The following is a 23,158-nucleotide window of genomic DNA, read 5'->3' as shown; positions in this document are numbered from 1 at the left end:
ATGAAGAAGCCCTGAAAGACTCAAGACCGGTGTCCCACTCTGATGATCTATGCAATTGTTGATCCCAAGAGATGTTTTCCTCCCTATGGGTTTGTATAAATCTCTGGATTTTTCCTGGTTTAAGTATGTACACATCTGGAATACCATCTAGTTTGTAATGCTGTCTTAGAGAGCTTGTTGCCCCTGAAGACACGTGACCTCAGTGACCTGGATAACCCCGGGACAGGGCCGTGTCAGGGGAGTGAGGTCAGCATTCGTCAGGGACTGAGGGTAACAGGTTGTGACATCGCCACAACTGGACTTCACAAGGCACTGGACAGCAGAGACACAAAGAAGAGAATAGAAGAGAAAAGAAGAGAAGAGAAGGTATTTCAACATTTTTCATACAAACATCTGAATTTACTGAATTTACATCTTCAATTTACTGAGTCCAATATCTCAGCATAAAGTTACACATTATGTCAGTGTCACATATCCAGAGATAAACACACACCTACATGCAACCCCTAACCCCAACCCTAACTCTTAACCCGAAACCTATCCTCTAAATCTAATACATTACCTTAACCCTAAACACTAATCCCAGGGGTGTTTCTAGACTACTTGTTGTACCACGACACACACAGAGTTTAGATGGACATAGGCAGAACTGGACCCCTCTGCTCAGCAATTTGTCATAAGGTCAGAACTCTGCATCTAGTAAGAAGATTCTTTAAAACAAATAGTTTAATTGATTTAACACTAAAGTGAGTATTACTCTGCCATGGTTGAGAAATGAAGACCTAATTAACACTCAAGAAATTTTATTTAATTGCATTCATTTGGTTTTACTGCACTTCATTGAACAAATACAAAACAGAAACTATATAAACCTGCCCAGTTGCATCCTCCCCAGAAAGTGCATCTTTCACAAAATCTGCCTCCATATTCCTCTGACACACATCCACTTGGGGTTCACTGAGATATGAGAAATTGTGTAATTAGATATATCCCACAGTGCCTAATTTAATATGTCATTGTCTATTACTGATTTATAAAATCTTTAAAAAGAACATGCCCATGAGAATTTAAATTTGGGTGTTGTTTTTTTTTCAATGGCCAGGGAATGCCCCATTGTTTGATTTACATGTGTTTAATGTATTTTTGATACATTAAAAGGTTATAAGTGTTTATAACCTAAATGTGGCTAACATAATGTTTATTTATGAATGTTCATTACTCCATGGAAAAATATAAAGTTAGCTATTTAAGTTTTTAGTTTCTCCATTGAATTGGCGTGGTGTGTTCTGTAGTTCTGTGCAGTAATACAGGATGTAGTTCATTTTCTACCGCTGTGATTTTAGCAGGTCATGTGCTCCAGTAAATTGGGTCTAATTCTAAATCTACACCTAGCGATGACTCTAGGCATTTCCCTAATCTTAAACCTAACCTCAAAAGTACACAGCCGCCTAACCCTAAACCTATTCATAAACTGAACATCAACACTAAGTTGTCCAAGTTTATGTGCATGTGTTTGTGTATCATGCTAAATCCTGATGTATTTAGGCAACAATTTCTGACCTTCTCTCTCTCTCACTCTCTCTCTCTCTCTCTCTCTCTCTCTCTCTCTCTCTTACACACACACATACACTATTTTCAGATGTATAATTTATTTGATGTTGTACAGAACGTTTTTACGTCTTTTATTGAGTTCTTTACTGTTAAATTGTTGTCTTTGGTTTAGAAATACAACAGCAGGCAATGGCCAAACAATCTATTCCTGGTCAAGTTAAGATGGTAATTTATATCAGTTGGAAAAACAAGGTGGTCCCAAACACAGACTGTGTAATGACAAGTGGTTTTACCAGACTGGTGAGGTCAGGGCTTTTTTAATTGATTTTAGTTCTGGAGGCCTTTGAAGACATTTGGTGCTGTGGGTGGGTGCTAGGTACAGAATGAGGAGCTTTGTTTCGTTCCAGAGTTCAGTTAATGTTCACTTTTGAAGCCTGGTTTTAAGTTGTTTTTTTTTATTTCACTTGTTTAAAATAAAGGAAAATCAAAAGTCAAAGTCTCTTTCTCTCTGTATCTGAGAATAAGATCTAAAAATAATAAATCACAGCCCTAGTGAAGATAAGACACTATTCAGAGGAAACAGCAGAGCATGTGCTTTGTCCTCAGGGTCTGGACCACTTGGCCAGATGTTGCTTGTTTAGGGAACTAACCGCTATCTTCATAGAGAGGAACAGATCATCCCCCGAGCTAACCACAAAACTGCTAAGTTCACAGGGATTTCAGGCTTATCAAAAGGTTGAATGGTTACAAAAATCCTGTGTAGTCTTGGGAAGTTTTGGGCATAGAGGAAGGATGGTGGTCCAGCTCTGTTTCCAAAAGGAGGGAAGTCTCCTCTGAAAACGTGTTTGTCTGATTATACCCTCACTGCTCTGTGGGAAGTGTTTTGCCTTATAACACGATGTCTGCAGAAAACGCACTGAGAAAATTTCAAATGGTAAATAATTATGCTATAATTTTTTGTGAAAAGTGATTCAAGTTAAAATATGCACCTGATATTTGTAGTTTTTAAAATATATATATATATATATATTTAAGTATAAAATCAGTTCCACCGACCACATATGTGTCCTCTCATACCCAGAGAAGTCATCAAAGTCACAAGTCATTGAGGGGCAAGTACAAGTCAAGTCTCAAGTCTCTCATCACATGTCCAAGTCAAGTCTCATGTCTCTTATGACTGAAAAGCATGAATGCCATCTGGTCTGGCCCATAACATTATATGGCTATTTCTTATGAGTTTAAATCATGTGCTGTACTGTCATTGTTTAGACACACAGCAATATAGGATCTGATCAGTTGTATGATCACTTTTAAAAGTATTTCAATGCCATGTGTAGAAACACACAAAAAATGTAAGGTTTACAGATGTATATTGCTATATTTGAGCTATTTCTTTCTGCACTACAGGTTACATGCAGTTGTTTGTAATTAGCATCAGTTATGACTAATAATTACCCGTATTTGTTGCCCAGGCATCTCATGTATAACATTGTCCAATGTTTGAAGAAAAATAAAAACTTAAGTGTAAGTAACAGTAAGTAAATGTCTGTGTGAAATAGCCTCATGCTGCATTTTTACCATGTCTGGTGGAAACAAAAAGAAAGCAGAGTTTGTCTCTTGTGTGCCTCATGCTCTGGCTCAGAGTAAGGCTCACGGAACTGTGGAACAATCAATGCGAGTGTGTCTTTGAACTCTCACACATGGAATTAGCACGTGGCTGAGGGGGCCTTGGACCAGTTTGGGCTACGTCATTATGAGTTAACATTAGTTTATTGTTAAATGGGCTGTTTATTTTTAATAAACTCCAAAAAATATAAAAATATAGTAACTTTAATTCAGTAGGTTGTGCTTTGCTGCGTAAAAGGCTCAGCTCCTGTGAATGAATTTGCTGCTGCCATGGTCAGAGTTGTTGCACATGGCAGGGAGGGAACTGAATGCAGTTCACAGAACAAACATATATGTACATTAAGAAAATAATAATAATAATATTACACAAAGACTGTTCATGAGTCCCAAATATTGAGTCCAAGTTGAGTCTGGGCCATTTAAAGGCAAGTCTCAAGTCACTGTTTGAGAGACTTAAGTGTGACTAGAGTCGAGACTCGGACTCGAGTCCCCATCTCTGCTCCAGCACAACACACATTAGCACACCACCACCACGTCAGTCACTGTAGTGCTGAGAATTATCTACCACTGAAATCATACCTGCACTGTGTTGGTCATGTGGGGGTCCTGAGCTTTGAAGAACAGCGTGGAAGTGGGCTAAGAAAATATGCAAAGACAATATAGTCTGCAATTGATGAGCTACATTAATGTGCAAATATCTTATGCACTTAAGATTATTATTATTAATATTTAAAATAATTTATCTTCTCAGTAAGTGCAGTGCTTTTACAAAATTATATGTAAATACAATAAATACACTAAACTGTAAAGGATTTTTTTTCCTAAAACATAGTAGCTGTGTTGTGAGCAAGTATGAATAACGTTTTTTTTTTCCAAAGCTTCTCCTTGATCATATTTATTAACCACTAAAACTAGGGATTGAGTGATAACCTCAAATCATACTGGAGGATCATGAGGAGAGATGAGGAAAGGGTTAAACCAACATATTCTCACACACACACACAGGCAAACACAATATCACTGTTGCTGGAATGATGGGATTTGATTTAATCTAATAATTTAATAATAAATAAATATAATGGGGGTGTTTTGGAACAAATTAACTCTTACTGTTCAGATAAACAGATTTTTAAGTTTCATATTCTCAGGTGCCTAAAAAGTTTGCACAGTACTCTACAAACTGCATCTGTATGGTCAGTGGAGCTGGTAAAATGGACAATGTCCCCAATTGTCTGTAAATGTAGAGTTAAGAAATGTTTTGGCTTTCAATCTGTAAAAGGTGGACCCCAACCCTGTCTTTCCTCATGATCTAAGATCAGCGTCCAAGCCTAACTAGGTCAAAGCCTGAATACATGACAGAATGCAGTTGTGGTGAGATCTGAATAGCTATGGATGACCATTGGATGATAATGGCAATGATTAACTGTCTGCTAATGTCCACACAATGTATTCCCATCTGACATCAGCTAAATCCATGCACCAATTCTGAGAGGAGTGGAGGCAAATGAACTCACGATGGTCTTTTCCTCTATTCTTTTTTGACCCAGGTCTGTTTTGGATCATTTTAGGCTGAAGGAACCAGGCCTCTATGGGATAGTTGATGTCATCAGCCATGCCTGTAGCCTTGAGCAAGAGGAGCTGGGAAGACCATGTGACCTCACGGTGGAGGACCCAGTACAGTTACGATGACCTTGACCTTGTCTGTTGGCATGGGATTCTTGGAAACCATGGTTCTCCTGTAGGAAGGGCCCAGAGAGAGAGGTGTGCATCCATGCCTGAATGTCAAATGCCAGGGGTGAGTGAAGGTGAGGAAGATGAGGATTTGCCAACCAAGATTAGCAAGTTGTTTCCCAAGGGATTTAAGGTTGTGGCACTTTCTGTGTTTGAACGTGAAGATACTCAGAGTGATAGCAGTTTAGGTCAGGATCTTGATGTGGTCAAAAGGGCAATGTCTGAGCAGGATATTGACCAATTTTCAGAAAGCTCTGCTGGACAGAGCTGTGATTTCAGCCAGTCAGCACCTGTGTCCTCCCCAGTTCACACGGAAGCCAATTTGAATAGTGACCAAGCTTGTAAAGTATGTGAAGAAACCATTGTCTCTGACCTTTCAACCAAAGTTCTTCAAGAGGACCCCAAGAAATATCCTTCTCAAGGTGATTGCTCTGAAATAACCCTGAAAGCATTAGAATTAACCCACAACTTAAATATAGAGGTGACTAAACTTGAAGACCCAAAGGTCACTGATGGTGACTCTTTACCAGAAGCATGCGCAATAATGATGGAACCAGAAGAAGAAATGACATTGCCCAACAAAACATCTGAAAAGTTCTCACCAGTGCCTCTTTCACCCAGAGAAACTTTTGACCATTGTGATGGAGAAAAGGTTAGTGGTGCCATTTCCGTACTGGACATCAACAAAGTGGTTTCTATTCAAGTTCTCAAGGACCCTGCTGTTCCAGATATTGAGTTTGAAGCTGATTTTACAGATCCTCATACAGTGAGTGATACTCAGAATACCTGTAAGTTGGACCTCAACCCATCCTCTGACCTTATGTCTTCCCAAAGCTTGCCAGGTGTTGACAAGCGGGCCTCAAAACTGGACACTATACTTGAAGTATCCTTTACTGAGTCTGGGGAGGAAACAATTGGACAGATAATGGCAGAGATACCTGAACTGTCTATTTCTGCAGCACTGATGAACTCCAAGGATGTGGAAAAAGGTCCAGTGCTTCAGGAATGTACTTCCAAAGGTCTGACTGAGAAAGACACTTTGGAAAACAGCAAAGTCACCAAGCTTCCCATCAGTGAATCTTCAATGGAAACCAACACTGGAATCCCCCGATATGAAGGACATAACATTGGTCATGAGGGAAGTCCCAGTGTGGATGTGAGTGATGGGTTGGAAAGGCCTCAAGAGCCTCCTGTCAGACTCCGCACATGGAAGGTAAGACCTTTTTCAAGTCCTAGTCATACCATATCATACCTGCTCTGTGGGGATCCTGGGAGGGGGGTCCTGACCATCGAAGAACAAAGTGAAAGGGGGTGGAAAAAGTATACAGAGCAACTAATGGACTACAGGAATGGTATTAATTACCTCTCCTCCTCAGGGAAATCTTTCCACTAGTGGTTGGAATTGTTTTGCTGTGAGGATCTGGTGGCATTCAGCCACTCTGACTCATCCCAGAAAACTGGATGGAGCAATATCAGTGCTCCAGAGACAGCAGTTCCACTGCTTCACAGACAAGTGCCTGGGTGTGACCTTATACATTTCTAGCCTATAATTTGCATTGGAAATGCTGACCATTAGCTCATGTGCAGCAAAGGTTTGGATGTGTAGTGTCACAGTGCCTGTTGCATTTTCTCATATAGAAATTTTGGACAAATACTGTGTATTCAATCTTCTGACATCCCAGCTGTGTGTGTGTGTGTGTTAGTGTTATTCTGCAGGGTGTGTTTATTCAGTCTGGCATGCTGCTGTTTGGCCTGGACACTGTGTGACAGTCAGCTATGGGCGACTGTGAAGTCCAGGGATTGCTGTGTGAGGCTGTTGTGATTTGTGACGTGTTTTTTCGTGTTTGGAGCAAAACTAAAGGCCATTTAAGGCCTGAACATTAAGATTGGACAATCTGGACAATGCAGAGGGCAGTGGGACTATTTCTGAAGGAATATAGCTCTGTGTGTTTGTTTGTGTGTTGCAATTGTAGGGGCTACAGTTAGGTTTAGGGATTAGGTTTAGGACTAGGTTGAGTTTTTGGGTTAAGGGTTTAGGGTTAGGAGTAGGCTAAAATTAGGGTTTAGGTTAGAGTTACATTAAATTTTTAGGTTTGGGAGTTAGTGTTAAGAGCTTAAGGATTAGGTTTAGGGTTTAGATTTATGTTGAGAATTAGGGGGTTTTATTATTATTATTTGGGGTTAGTATTAGTGGATAGGGTTATGCTAATTTCCATGACATGAATGTGGGTCCATGTACAATTTCCTGAGAGAAAGGACTCTATTTGTGTGTGTGAGTGTGTGTGTGTGATCAGTTCATAGTGCATGTGTATTGATTTGGTGTGTGTAGTCAGAAAGAGAGAGAGAGGGAGAGGGATGAAGGTAATGAAACAAACAAAGCTGGAGTAATAATGATGCTGATGCTGATGATGCTGATGATGATGATGGTAATGGCTCTAGGTTTGGTAATTAGCTCTCAGGGGGAATCCTGCTCGTTTGGCTCGTTTAGTTTCTGCTGATTGAAGCACATTCTTGCAATAATAATGTCGGAGGGGGACTTGTTGGCCGACACCTGTGGCTGTTATTTATTGCTTCTTTTTTTTTTTTTTTAACTTATTTTTATTCAGCACAATTTTTATTTTACATTATTCAAACCACTCTCTGGCTGGACTTCAGCGGTGATATATAGTCATATAGTTACAATGATGTTATAAGTATATTAAAGAGATAGACCTCTTCTTACCCTAGTCCTATCAGGGGGGTGTTTAACATGTGCAATCAAATTAAAATCATACAACCAGCCTTTGGTAATTATAAAGACTCTGACACAGTTTAAGCAGAACAGTATCATAGACATTCTTGTTACTAGTTAGGAAAGATGTTATATGCATAAAAAATAGTAATCAAGGAGACTGATTAATTCTTCTCCTTGTTATAAAGGCTGTAATATGATTTCTGTGTTTTTTGCACTTAGCAGGGCTATTACAAAGTTAAAGATGTGGTAAGCATAATAGATATGTTGTAAGCATGGCTAAATGATGTTAAGGGTGGTTTAGGGAAAAAAAAATATATTTTGCTTGTAATAAGAAATTTTATAATTGTAAGCATAGTTTATATAAAACATAGACGTTATTACATAGTTGTAAAAATGCAATAAGCAAAGCATAGAGCTCAACCATTTGACATTTCTAAGCTTTACATTTATATGTTTCTATGTTTTAAATCAAACAATGTGGTAAAACTCCACATTTCACTGTTTCTTAAGTTATGTGTTTATAATTGTAGTACATATTGAGCAAATGAGTAAACATCTTTTATCATCTAGTAATATTATTATATAAAAATTTTGTAAAAATATAATGAAATGGTAAAAGGATCTACCCTTCACTGGTAATAAGAGATGTTATTTGGTAAAGTCTGTGTTACTTAGTAATTAATGTATTTAATGCATGTTTAATGTTATTGCACAATTATTAATATTATTAATAATATATTAATATTAATATGGTATATAATCATTACAGTCTGGTTAATTATCTTTGTGTGGGTGATATATATAAATGTGCTATACACACAATAGAATGGTGCAACTTTGATTTTTTGCTGTTATAATTGACATGACGTTTATAAATGGTTTAGTATCATACAGGTCATTACATTATTATATATCATATATTACATCATTGTAAATGTGGTATAAGCACAGTAGAATAGTACATTTGCTGAATCCACTGGTTCTAAGAGCTGCTGGGTGGTTTTATGGGCTGTTGAAACAGTGAAGTGATTAAATTTTCCCTGGCCATAGTTCTCAGTGTTGTATCATGCTGCTGCCATCCTTATGGCCTTAGGGACCGAGCTGCGCAAGACTCATAATATTTTCCTTTGGAGCATAAAACTGTGAAGCAATTCCTTGAGTCCTGTGTGTAAAGTTCAGTCCAAACACTTTCGGACACGTTCCCTCCGACTGAGACATAGTTGCTCACAGGGTTTTAGATGAGAGTTTACTCAGGATTTAACTCTTTCATTTCTAGATTTCTTGTGTTTATATAAATGTTTGTGTTCATTTCCAAAAATGATGGGACCCTGTGAAATATGTAAATAAAAACAAAATGTGATAATGTGCAAATTGTGGAAATATTATATTTAATGAAAACAATATATACTAACATTTTAAATGTTGAAACTGAGAAAGTTTATTGTTTCTTAAAAGAAAATAAAAAGAAAAAAAATTTGAATTTTTTATTTGATGCCAACCACTCATTCCAGAAAATATGGAATGGGCTCGTGTTTACCACTATGTTAAATCCCCACCTCTGTTAAAAACACTATGCAAGCATTTGGGAACTAAGGAGACCAGTTGCTGTAATTTTAAAAGTTCAATTTTTTCTGGTACTTGCTTGTTATAGGATTTCATCTGCTCTTCATTATAGTGTTCATCCATTTTAAAATGCACCAATTGGGAAACATCTGGTAATTTAGCATACTACACAGCAAATTCACCGTTTTAAATCAACACTAGCATTAACACACATTAGCGTTAAATTAACACTATAAGTGTAATAATTTAACATTCTCGGTATTAAGTTAACACTATAAATGTTGTTTTAACACTGGATAATTTGCTGTGCAGACTTTTATTTAGAGTCTAGTTTAGATTCTTTCACTAAGGAGCCATGCTGCTGTAATCCTTGCAAAAATGGACTGAAATAAGCAATGCCTTCCCCAAAAACTATAGTGTTTGAATGACAGCATGTTGCTACAAACCCTGTATAACTTGTTCAGCATTTATCTGTGCCTTCACAGTGTGCTACTATACTGCCATTCCTTCCCTGGCTTTTGACCTGTGCACTTATAACAAGTTGAACCACAAATGTTGAGGATAATTTTCCACTTCCCCTTAGTCTGTCATAAATGAGCTGTGGCCCAGAGAAGGTGGCGCCATTTCTGGATCCTGTATGTATCTGGTTTCTTCTTTGCATTTGTGAGTTTTAAATTGTGTTCGTGGATGTGGTGATGAACTATGTTCACAGTTTGTGGTTTTGGGAAGTGTTTCTAAATCCATAAAATGATTTCCAGTAGAGAAACCAGTGTGTTTGTAATTCATTGCTGTCTGAGAGCCTAAAGACAACAGCTAGCTAATACTGGTTTTGGGCCTTGTCCCTTGCATATAGAGAGTTCTCTGAATCTTTGTTCTTTAAGATTTGAAGTTAAGAAAGTGTATTCTTTAATTATTTCATTATTTGGCTCATCTTTATGTCTGAAAGTCTCTGCCTCTCTGAGATGCTCTTTTTAAATTTAGTCATGTCACTGACATGTTGCCAGATAACCTCATTAATTAGTTTGTAGCATTACACAGATTTACTAGTATTTTGTTTTATGTCCCAATGTTTTTGGAATGTGCTGCTGACATCAAATAAAAAAAGGGCAAATATTTTTTCAGAAAACAGTAACATTTCTCAGTTTTAACATTTGAAATATTGTATCAGTCCTGTTTTAATTATATATTAATTGTTTCATCATTTTCATGTCATTTCATTCTGTTTTTAATTTATATTTTACTCAATGCCCCAACTTTTCTGGAAAGGGGATTTTTATGTACATTAGGACATGTTCAAATGGACATGTATATCAATTGATCATGGTTAGATGCACATCACAAACTGAAATTGCACACTTGCCATACATTCTTAGTAACACCCACGTATTTGTTTAATACACATTTTGCAAGTTCCAGTTACATTTATTACCCATTGTAGGACTCCTGTCAATGGCATTTTATTAATAGAGTGGTAGAAATAATTATTTTATCCCTTGCTGATTTTGTAAGTTTGCCCAATGACAAAGATATGAACAGTCTATAATTTTAAAGGTAGGTTTATTTTAACAGTGAGAGATAGAATATCTAAAAGAAAATACAGAAAATTACATTGTATAAAATATATACAATTATTTGCATTTTGCAGAGAGAAATAAGTATTTGATTCCCTACCAAACATTAAGAGTTCTGGCTCCTACAAACAAGTTAGACACTCCTAATCAACTTGTTACCTGCATTAAAAACAGCTGTCTTAAGTTGTCACCTGTATAAAAGGCACCTGTCCACAGACTCAATTAATCAGTCAGACTCTATCCTCTCCAACATGGGTAAGACCAAAGAGCTTTCTAAGGATGTCAGGGACAAGATCATAGACCTGCACAAGGCTGGAATGGGCTACAAAACCATTAGTAAGATGCTGGGTGAGATTGTTAGAAAATGGAAGAAATACAAAGTGACTGTCAATCGACCTTGATCTGGGTCTCCACCTTGTGGGGTATTCTTGATCATGAGGAAGGTGAGAAATCAGCCAAAAACTACACAGAGGGAACTTGTTAATGATCTCAGGGCAGCTGGGACCACAGTCTCCAAGAATACCATTGGTAACACATTACACCTTAATGGATTAAAATCCTGCAGTGTCTGCAAGGTCCCCCTGCTTAAGAAGGCACACGTGCAGGCTCATCTGAAGTTTGCCAATGAACACCTGGATGATTCTGAGAGTGATTTGGAGAAGGTGCTGTGGTCAGATGAGTCAAAAAATGATCTCTTTGACATTAACGCAACTCACCGTGTATGGAGGAAGAGAAATGCTGACTATTACCCAAAGAACAACGCCCCATTGTCAAGCATGGAGGGGAAACATTATGTTTTGGGGGTGGTTGCCGGCTAAGGGCACAGGACTACTTCACTGCGTCAATGGGAGAATGGATGGAGCCATGTACCGTAAAATCCTGAGTGACAACCTCCTTCCCTCCGCCAGGACGTTAAAAATGAGTCGTGGCTGCGTCTTCCAGTACGACAATGACCCAAAACATACAGCCAAGGTAACAAAGGAGTGGCTCAAAAACAAGCACAATAAGGTCATGGAGTGGCCTAGCCAGTCTCCAGACCTTAATCCCATAGAAAACTTATGGAGGGAGCTGAAGGTCTGAGTTGCCAAGCAACAGCCTCAAAATCTTAAAGATTTAGAAATGATCTGCTAAGAGGAGTGGACCAAAATTCCTCCTGACATGTGCTCAAACCTCATCATCAACTACAAAAGGCGTCTGACTGCTGTGCTTGCCAACAAGGGTTTTGCCACCAAGTATTAAGTCTTGTTTACTAGAGTGATCAAATACTTATTCCTCTCTGCAAAATGCAAATGGATATATATTTTATACAATGTAATTTTCTGGATTTTCTTTTAGATATTCTATCTCTCACTGTTAAAATAAACCTACCCTTAAAATTATAGACTGTTCATATCTTTGTCAGTGGGCAAACTTACAAAATCAGCAAGGGATCAAATAATTATTTCTTCCACTGTATATGTAGGAATTCACCTTCAATGCAACCCTTCCTCCACCTAAACAAATCACAGCAATACTTCATGGTGTTGATCCATGCTATTTCTACATGATTAACATGTACAAGGCAGGCAGGGGACAAGCTTGGGAAGGGATCGTGTCAATGGACCAAAAGTTATTAATGGGAAAATTATATTCCCATATGAATCATGTGAATGCAAATCCATCCTCACTGTGCATTAATATACCTCACTGATATTCATTCAGCATTAAAAATGCAACATAGACCCCACACCTTCAAGAAAACAATGCCTTGACTATATTACACACAAGTGTGTATGTTTATTCGTCACCCGTTATCAGACGTGACAGTTTTAAAATTCATTTCCTCATCTCGATAAACAATAATGGCCGTCATGGACCGTGTTTTCATTTCCTTTTCTGCAGGTGTTATTTATTCTGGGTTTGTTTCTCTCGCTCAAAAACAAAAGCTGAGCAGGGGTCAAATCGATTTGAGAGCTGAAGCTAGAGAAAAACAGGTATCATCAGTGAACGCACTCTCTGAGAAGCCCTCGGGGACAATTTCCTGCTTTATTGAGACTGTCTTGCAGACCAACAGAATACAGACTACAGAAAATCAGAAGAATCCACACCTTCATCTTATAACAGTGGAGTGTCCCTAGTGGTACTGCTGGTCTGCTGGCGCCAACACAGACCCAGCCCGGCAGATTCTGCTGAACTCCTGAAACTCAGAGAACTGAAAAGTATTAACCTCTGCTGAAGTGAAACTCCAGTTTGGAAGAACAGAGTGGCATTACATCTAACTGAGGGAATGAGGGATTGTTTGGAAGACACAGATTGGCAGGCATTTTTGATGAGTGTAGGGATGAACATGAACTGACTGACACCATTGTTTTATATATTTTATTTTGTGATGCTAATATAACTGAGAATAAGTTAATTCAGTTGTTTCCAAACAACAATTTGGAATTGAAGGAATGCTTAAATAAGAATGTGGGCGGCACAGTGTTGCAGCAGGTAATGTTGCAGTCACACAGTTATAATAAAACTGACAGAGGATGGAGGTTACAACTTGCTTGTATACAGCCCAGGAAAGCTTCAGGTCCTACTGGCCTGGGTGGTTGGTAGCCCTCACATCTAAAACAGTGGAAAGGGTTGTTAAACACCTCATGTCTAGTGTAGAGCGTGAGCATGATCCATTTCAGTTTGCATACAAGAGTCATGCAAGAGGGGCACTGAGGACACTGAGCGTAGAGAGCACTGCACCTTAAGGATGTGTTTTATCTCCTGTGTTGTTTTCTATTTATACAAGTAGCTTGTCACACAACCCTTGTCACACAACCCAAGCTTGTGTGACATTGCCGGAACAAAACTGACTCTCAGTCCTATCTTTATATTACAGTTTTGCTTTCCTAACAGTCCCACGAATGTCCCTAGATTTCTCACTATGAGTTTGTTCATAAGAAAGCTCTGCAGCATCTTTATCTCATTAAAAAAGGTGTGAATTTAAGGCAGGGCTGTCACTAAAGATTAATGATTAGGGGGGGCTAAGATTTGCAGTCGCAAAACAAACCGCTGTAGGAGTGACTGTGACTCCATTGGCTGCAGACTGAATGAAGGACAGATAACTATTGCTGCTGATTGGCTAGATAAAGGTGACGACCAATGAAAAGTGTGTTCTCTGTTTAGGAGCCGTGGAGAATCTGCCCCTCGCTCCGGCTGAAAGAGAGCTGCGTGTTTCTCTCTCAAACTTAAAAGTTTGTCCTCAAAAATACATAACAAAACGCATTTCGTATCGGTTCAAAACAGAACGCATCTTTTAGAGTCCAAATATTGGACAATTCCGTATTTTTCGGGATGGTTGGCAACAGTACGTGTGTGTATTTTGTCAAGAAAGCAATACAGACCGATAGTCAACAGTAATCTATACACAGAACCGTTGTTGAAAATGAAAGAAACAGGTCTAACAACGTCCATAGTTCATCCAAGTCAGTTAGGATATAGTGGAACTAGCATATCACTCTCTGTTTGAAAGTGTAATATGGTATAATGTGACCATATTATACTAAACATGGTTTGGCAGCCTGAGCTGTAGGGTAAAAAAGAAAGATTATGAAAATAGTAACAATGGTAGTAAATGGTAGTAAACTGGCAGGAAAAAGTCAGAGAACTATGAAGGATCTCTAATGGGATCATTTAAAAAAAAAAAAAAAGGCTTCTAAGAACATATTGGATATACTACATTCATTGAACTCACAATTTGAACAGCTGCCATCAGGCAGATGGTATGAGATGCCAAGATCTACTAAAATATCTACAGAAATGCCATGGAGAATATAAATTCCTGAGGGATTTTTATGCTTTTGTGTTTGTATATGTTGTGGATGTTATGTGTTGTTATGCCATGAGTAATCGATTAATTTCCATATTGTGAATAATAAATTTTATTATATTGTATTCTATTCTAACTGAGACAACACCTCACAACCAAAATTGACCACCATCAATTCACCAGAGGTGGAATGCTAACAGCTGGCTTAATGTTTGGAACCAAAAAACCCAGTTCAAATTCTCCCACCCTTGAGAACTGATGGTGGTCTCTGTGCAATGCAGGATCAGCTTCCACAGGGTGCTAGTTTTTCCTGCACGTAATGGTGATGTCCTCGATTGTAATCAAACAACACTTTTTATAAAATTCAAAAGATATTTCTTCACCATTTGCTGCTTTCCAGTCATTTTGCGCTGTAAATAAGTCTAAGGGGTTTACAAAGCCTTTGTGTCAATAAACACGTTAAAAAAACAAAGTATCTCATTCAGACATGCTAGACTTCCTCTCTCTGTTCATGGCAAGGAAAAAAGGCAAAGAGAGAGAAAAAAGAGATGTGGATATTGTTTTATTCCTGTTCTATAGTTGGGTAATATTGACAGTTTTTGCTGTGTCAGATTATATATGTCAGAACCCTCTCTAAATTCAGGAGAGCATTAACTGCATAAAAGAAAACACAAAGTGAAAGTGCTACAAAACTACAGCTTGAGTTAAAAATGAGTGAATAAACAGTGAATAAAAGCTTACAGAGAAGGTAAACTTTAACCATGTACAGTCACTTTATTTCCCTGAAACCCCGTTTCTACCTTAAAAGATGTTGAGCTTTTGAATGTAAACAAACCATAGAGAACTGAAGTTCCCCACATTTGTAGAAATTGGGCTTCATTCGTGAAACGTGACCAAAACAAATTTGCAAATAAATCGTTCGTAAATCACTTTTTTTATATAAATATCCAGATTCATTAAAGTCTCAAAATGTTTGTAGGTACGAACAAAATTTACACCTGCTCCTGAAAATGTGTAAAGTGTGCGTAATGTCTGAAAAACACTGAAAGTATTATCTGGCATGACTGAGATTTAAATAGAAGTTAATAATAAAGCAATAAGCCATTGCGATTACTGAGATTTTATCACAGGTATGGTTGGTTTTTAGCACAGCAGGATAAACCTTTCCCATGATAAAATCACAGTAACACATGATCTCGTGTGGCTTTTTTATTGCTTTTATATAACATCCGTCAACATAAAATACAATAAATAAACAAATGTTCAATCCATAAATGTATTTATTCATACTTTTTATAAAATTCAGATGCTTCCTCACCATTTGCTAGCTCTCCAGTCTGTTTGTGTTCTTGAAACCCGTCTAATGTGTTTACAAAGCCCTAGTGTATGCACATTAATAAATAAACGAACTGTCTCAATATGCTAGGCTCTCTCTCTCTCTCTCTCTCTCTCTCTCTGCTTGTGGCCGATGCATCTAAAGTTTTTTATGCAATGGAATGAACTCCGAACATTTATGAGCACGAACCAAAGTGAGGATTGCTCCATTTGTATGTAATTATGATTTTTACTTAAAGTGCTACTAAACGTAACAACTCAAGACAAGTTAAACTTCATCCACATACAAACAACTATTTTTTTAGGAATGTTGCCTTGCTCTCGGAAATTAAAATTATGTTTTTAGAATGTTCCCATATTGTTTTATTTTGTTTGTTGGGAATGTTGCACTGAAATTCACCTCAAGGTGAATTTGTCCACTTTTTAAACCTTACCAGAAAGTTTTTGTTAAGTTACAAAAACCTTCCAGGAATGTTACCTCAACCTTATTTACACCTATAATTTAATTTTCTATACTGTAAAAAAAAAAAAAAAACATCCTTTACAACTATGAAAATGTACTGGCAGTTTACCTGGAAATTTTCTGTTATTTTAAAATTTGTCCATATAAAATTGTAATTAATATTTCCATAAAATTACTGACTTGTCAAAGAAATTCCTAACATAAGGTCGACTAACACAGGCATCTTTTTTAAAACTGATTAAGTATAATATCAAGCTACTGTGAGGAGTTTGGTGTGTTCTCCCCGTGTCTGCGTGGGTTTCTTCCAGGTGCTCCAGTTTCCTTTCACAGTCCAAAAACACAAGTTGGTAGGTGGATTGGCTACTGAAATGTGTCCATGGTGTGAGTGTGTGAGTGGTGAGTGAATGTGTGTGTGTATGTGTGTGTGTGTGTGTGTGTGTGTGTTTGTGTGTGTGTGTGTGTGTGTGTGTGTGTTGCCCTGTGAAGGACCAGCCCCCACTCCAGGGTGTGTTCCTGCCTTGTGCCCAGTGATTCCAGGTAGGCTCTGGATGAATTAATGAATAATATCAAGCTAAATGTTTAAAACTGCAATTAATTAATTCATCAAACTTAGGCAAGATGAATAAACTTGCCAAACGAAATACTGCAACCAATAAAAAAATAACATAATATTGATCCCTCTTAAAAGCTATAGGTTAACGTGTGTTAGTTCCAAAAGATATCACCGCTGGTGTTGTGTATGTCTGTACATAGTTTGTGAGTGTCTGTTGTGGGTTGTGTATAGTGTGTGTCTGTGTCAGGTGTGTGTAAAATGTGAGTGTTATTTGTGGTGTGTATGAGTGCCTGGGTTGTGTTCTGTGTGTGCAAATGCCTGTGTGGATTAAAGCTTCTGTTAGAACATCTGTGCTGTGTGAATTTGTGGATTGGTTATAGTGTGTGTGTGTGTATATGTATGTGGTTTGTGTGTAAAATGTGTAATTTCAGGTGTGTCTGGGTTGTGTGTAGTATGTGCGATTTGTGTGCATGTGTCTGTGTTGGTTCTATGTGGTGTGTACGAGTGTCTGAGTTGGTGGTGCATGAGAATAACTGAGTGTGTGTATGGGTTGTGTGTAATGCATGTGAGTGGAGTTGTGGGTGGTGTGAGAGAGTGTGTGTATGTGTTGTGTGTAAGGGTTGTGTGTGCCTGGGCGTGTTTGCTGTAGTGTCTGCTTGAAAATGTCTGAGTGGGTTGTGTGAGTGGGTGTGAAAGACATCGGCTTACATTTTCCATTTAAACTTTAAATGGATTCTGAATGTCACTGAGGTCTGACATGAATTTCAGGAGATCGGGGTTGATTTCTGCCTTTTGTTCTTTGATCAAGCCTTTGGGCCACATTCAGGGTTCATCCCTAGAAGACTCATAAAGTAAGCAGAAGGAAAACTATTTTTTATTATTTACAATATACCCAGCAAAGGTGAATTCATTTTGAAAAGATAAAGACTAAGAACAGATTTTAAAATTAAATATAGTAGTAATAAAATGTGGGGAGTAGGGGAGATTAGAGCACAAACTAATAGGTTGAAAACATAGAATGGCTATTTTATCTATTAAACATATTTATGTAAAATGTTCTTTTAGAAGTGTTCTTAACTAATGTATCGTAAAGCAATACCATCTGCAAATTTTGTCAGTAACTGAATAAAATACATATAATGCAGAGTATTCACTTCTACATCTCTGTAATCACCCTCTTTGTGACTGTAATATAGGACAATATTTACAACTCAGTGTAGTATGCTAAGGTTTGGGCTCCTGTAAGAACTATGTAGGGAACACAGCCCCCATATCACTGGTGACTGATAATATAATATGCTGACTGATGACAAAAAAGATGCATGAGATCAGATCAGAATATTCACATTCATTTTTATAGATTGGATTTGACAATTTCATATTAAGGCACAAAAATCTGATTGAGTCTAGTCCTAATGGATCTTCGTAGAGATGAAGTTTAGCAATAAAGCTTAGGAAATAAAATAATTTGATCATGTTAAAAGACCTGAATGTGTCATCAGAACTTGTGGAAATCCATTTTGATTTTGCAGGTACTACAGAACACTTCCATTCAAGAGTCATTGAGAAAATGAATCAGTCAACAGTGACATTATAAATGTAAAACATTTAAATATGCATGCACACTACACAAAGAAACTGCATTGTGGTTCATTATTAAATAATTTTACTTTTTATATATTCCTAAAACATTTTTTTTAATATTTTCCATTGTAAGATGCTCTGCATAAAGACACAGTGTTTATACTGTACTCAACAACAACAATGACACAAGTAGTGGGTTACAGGGGTAAAAAAGTGTGGTACAACAGTGCAATGACCCTTAATATAGTAAAATTCAGTAGGGTCTATATACATTTGAGCTCTTGTATATGACACAAGAACAGCCTTAGCAGGTATTGCACTAAGAAACATAAGTGATAATATATATTACAACACAATTGACAATCGTCTATTTACATAAATGACAATGTACATGTCAAAAACAAAGCAGCATAATTATTATTTCACTAATGGAGTTCGATGTCAGTAAAGTTGTCAGTAAAAGATAACAAGCAGTGACAATGAGTGCATCATGACAGTACAACTGAATGGACTGGACATGTAACAGTGTGGTGTAGTTCAGCACAGTTCAGACAGCAGGAGATCAGTCGTATCCCTGCAATAAGGAGACTCCCTACAAAGCCTTATTGCTGTGGGAAGAAATGACCTCACACCACTTTTTAGCACAGCACAGCTGTATCAGTCTTCACCTGAATATGCTTCTCCGTTTGTTCACTGTAGTGTGCAGGGAGTGTGAAGTATTGTCCATAATGGCCACCAGCTTGTTAAGTGTCCCTTTTTCTGCCACCACTGGTTAGTATGTCCAGTTTATCCAGTGCACTTTTGTTGATGTTGTTGCCCCAGCACACGACAGAATAGAATATAGCACTAGTAACGATGGACTGGTAGAATGCACAAATGAATTTAGTGAACACGCTAAAGGACCTCCGTTTCTTCAGAAAGTACAGACGGCTCTTTCCTTTCTTGAACCTTGCATAGGTGTTAGAGCTCCAGTCAAATCTGTCATCCATGTGCACACCCAGGTACTTGTAACTACCAACCACCACCACTTCCACTCCATCGATGGTGACTGGAGACAAGGCAGGTTTCCACCGCCATCTCCTTTGTTTACTGATGTTGAGCTGCAGATGGTTCAGTTCACACAGCTAACAAAGTCTGACCAAAGCTTCCTGCCATTCCTGTTACACCCTACAAAGGCAGTGTCATATCAGTTAGTTATCTTAATCCAATAAAAATACATTTAACATTCATATGATGTAATGCATCAAGCACCTAATCAAATGTGGTGTACAGTATATTAACATCCTAATGAATTTATTAAATTCTGATTTTGAAGAACACTTCATATTAATGCTAGCTTTTCCAGTCTAAATAGCTATAAAAGCTGTTAACCAACTAAATAACCAGTTGCAGTAAAAGGTTAAAGTAACATTATCTAGTTACCATTTTAGGCTACTATTAATTTTTAGGTCACTGCTTAGTATAATTTGTTTCCGTATCTATCATACAATTTAAAAGGTTTGCATTTTTCAACCGAGAATGGGAACGGAAAATAAAGTGAGAGTTGTGTCAGAGAAAGGGACGTTAACCGTATTCATACATGGACTGAATAACTTAAGCTCAGTCACAATAAAAACATGTGGGAAACTATTCCATTTAGGATTCGTTTGTTGTATTGTTGTTTTTGTTTCAGCTGAATACTGAAAACTCTGAATACTCACTATAGTGGTTCCAACGCACCAAAGAAAGTGAATAGAAAAGGCAAAGTTGTGTGGAGTGGACTGATAGGTGTGTTCACGCACTACACAACTGCTGAGTTTAAAAAAAAAAAAAAAAATTATATTTACCACAGATGTGCCACTAAATGGAATGTATTGTGTCGAAGGGAAAATTATATTTGGGCATTCACATAAGTTACAAGTGCGGATTTTTTTTTCGGTTTATATAGAATTTTGATTAAATTATTTAGGAATTTATTTAAATTTATCACTTTCTTATATATTTTGATATTTTAAGTTTTATATTTTTCATTTGCAGGTTTTATGTTTTCAGATTCAGATCATACTTTTTTAATTTCATATCTTTTCTTTCTGTCACAGATTTTATTTTCACTTTCAGATCCTTTTTTTTTCACTTTCGGAACCTTGTTTTTCAGTTTCTGAGTTTTGGACCTGATCTAGCATGGGAGGTGGGACATCAGCAGAGAGGGGTGTGGTATAATGATTGACAGTGTAGCAATGACGGCGGAGGACCTTCCTCACTGTTGACTATCAGAAATCACTGAACAATCGTGTAATATTCCGTGTAAAACATTGACTTCAGTGACAAAGTCCTTTATAGTGAGCTCTTTTAGAAAACATTTGGCACCAATCGCAGTAAAAGAGCTATAAACTCTGTCGGAGTGCATAGTTCCACAGCCACACTAGTTTCCCAGCATTTTGTGTTGCCAGGAGCTCATTAGAGCTAAGGGTTGTGATTGGCCAAGTACAATGTGGAAGAGCAATTCTTGGGTCAGGTGATTCTTGGAAAGCTTTTAGTAAGGCCACATCACCAGAGAGAAGGCAAATGATGACTAGTTGTATTTGGGAACAGGAGGAGGAGGCACAGTGTGCAACAGCAGTGTCACAGGCAAACAAGGCCAGTGGCTTTGATTGGAGAATCTATAGAAACGGATCATTTCCTGGCAAGAGATTTAGACAATGGAAGCAAGTCACGGTTTTTGCTGGGAGCAACTTATGACGTCCTTCCATCCATCCATCCATTATCTGTAACCGCTTATCCAATTTAGGGTCGCGGGGGGTCCAGAGCCTACCTGGAATCATTGGGCGCAAGGCGGGAATACACCCTGGAGGGGACGCCAGTCCTTCACAGGGCAACACAGACACACACACATTCACTCACACACTCACACCTATGGACACTTTCGAGTCGCCAATCCACCTGCAACGTGTGTTTTTGGACTGTGGGAGGAAACCGGAGCACCCGGAGGAAACCCACGTGGACACGGGGAGAACACACCAACTCCTCACAGACAGTCACCCGGAGCGGGAAACGAACCCACAACCTCCAGGTCCCTGGAGCTGTGTGACTGCGACACTACCTGCTGCGCCACCGTGCCGCCCTGACGTCCTTCCAACACCACAAAATCTTGGACAATGGGTAGGTGAAGATCCTAGTTGTGGATTATATACATGGGTTGGCACGCTTAAGCATAATCTATCAGCTTGTAAAGTTAGTTTGTCACAGGGTCGCTATACATGGAGATATAATCAGGTGCTAAAGATTTTAGCATGTTTGTTGGACAGAAAATGTCTAGAGGTTAATGCATTGATGAGTAGCTGTAGCAATGAAATAGCTTTGTGCGTGAGGGGGAATGTTTTTGAGAAAGTGCGCTGGCTACAAATATTGGCAGATGGGGTGAAGCACAAGATTGGAAATTGCTGGTGGATGTAGGAAAAAATCTGCAGGTCCCAGAGTGCATTGTGTTAACTACACTGAGGCCAGACATAGTGCTTTACTCTGAAAGTAAATGGATAGTTTATTTCATAGAATTAACGGTTCCATTTCAGGATGCAGTAGATGAAGCATTCAAAAGGAAGAAGCTGAAGTATGCAGACTTGGCAGCTGAGGTGGGGAAACGAGGGTGGCAAGCACATGTAAGGCTGGTGGAGATAGTTGTTAGAGGATTTTTAGCCAAAATTGCCACATCCCTGCTTGTGCAGTTCGGCATCAAGGGCCGGAAACTAAGGGCAGCTGTGAAGAAGTTATCAAAAACAGCTGAAAGGTCTAGTCAGTGGTTGTGGATAAGGAGAGCACAGATTACCTGGATAAATGCATTGCAGAGGTCCTATTGGGATTGTTGGTGATGTAGTATGTAAAGTTCACATGGAACTGATGGTACTACGCATGCATTAACACGCCAGCAGGGTTAGGTACAGCCTTAGTCACCAGGGAGGCCAGTGTGGGTTTACGGTTGTTGATGGTAAAGGGTAAGGTAGGACTGTAAATCTGGCATGGAGTGGCGTGGGTCTGGGAAGCCAGACTTCACTGTTGAACCTACTGGAGGTGTTGTGGGCTTAATTCAGCGAAACACCAATGAGAGGAGGTGCCTGTCTGATGACCCCTGTGAAGAGCTAGTGATACAGTGGCTGGTTTGGGTGCTCATGGGCTGGGCTAAATGAGTAACCGTAGTTGTTAAGGATAGCTGGTTGCTGAACGGATCATAAATGGCCACAGCAACCTTAGTGTTGAGGTGTAGGATTCAACAGGAATTTTATTGGCTGCAGGTAGGAAAAGAGTGTGGTGGGCCCTATGTGAAGCTTTAATGGATTTGCATAGGATATTTTGCATCTTATCTTGTGTATGATTATAATTACTCGCTTGTGATAAGATTTCGCTGTACAGAAGATTAAACAGCAATGGCAATGAAATTACTGAAGAGAACACGATCTGGTAGCTCTTTTTGTGTTCTTTTGTTAGTTCATCTGAATGCTTGGAATCGTTTTTTCTTTCAGATTTAATTTCTTAGTCATACATTGTAGAGTATAATGGCTTATATCCTCATAATCCTGAAATACTGCTTGTTCAACCGATGTACTAAGTAATAAGTACTCAATGGTTCAAATGTGGTGCCATGTACAATTCTAGTTTAATTGTACATAAAATGGCAAAACCAATGAAA

The 23,158-nt window shown here is 38.3% G+C and overlaps 1 protein-coding gene across 1 annotated transcript in view; it reads left to right on the top strand.

The window, feature by feature from the left end:
• Positions 1-236: 236 nt before the first annotated feature.
• The window catches only part of dlc1 (DLC1 Rho GTPase activating protein), a 94,910-nt gene continuing 71,988 nt past the window's right edge, over positions 237-23,158 (top strand). Inside the window, exons 1-2 of the mRNA XM_066659725.1 lie at positions 237-366; positions 4,725-6,121. Of these exons, the coding sequence (XP_066515822.1) occupies positions 4,778-6,121 (1,344 nt within the window). The 5' untranslated portion in view covers positions 237-366; positions 4,725-4,777. The remainder of the gene's footprint in view (positions 367-4,724; positions 6,122-23,158) is intronic.

Source organism: Hoplias malabaricus, chromosome 2, assembly GCF_029633855.1.
Source record: "Hoplias malabaricus isolate fHopMal1 chromosome 2, fHopMal1.hap1, whole genome shotgun sequence".
NCBI lineage: Eukaryota > Metazoa > Chordata > Actinopteri > Characiformes > Erythrinidae > Hoplias > Hoplias malabaricus.
This window is presented reverse-complemented; position numbering and strand designations above follow the sequence as displayed.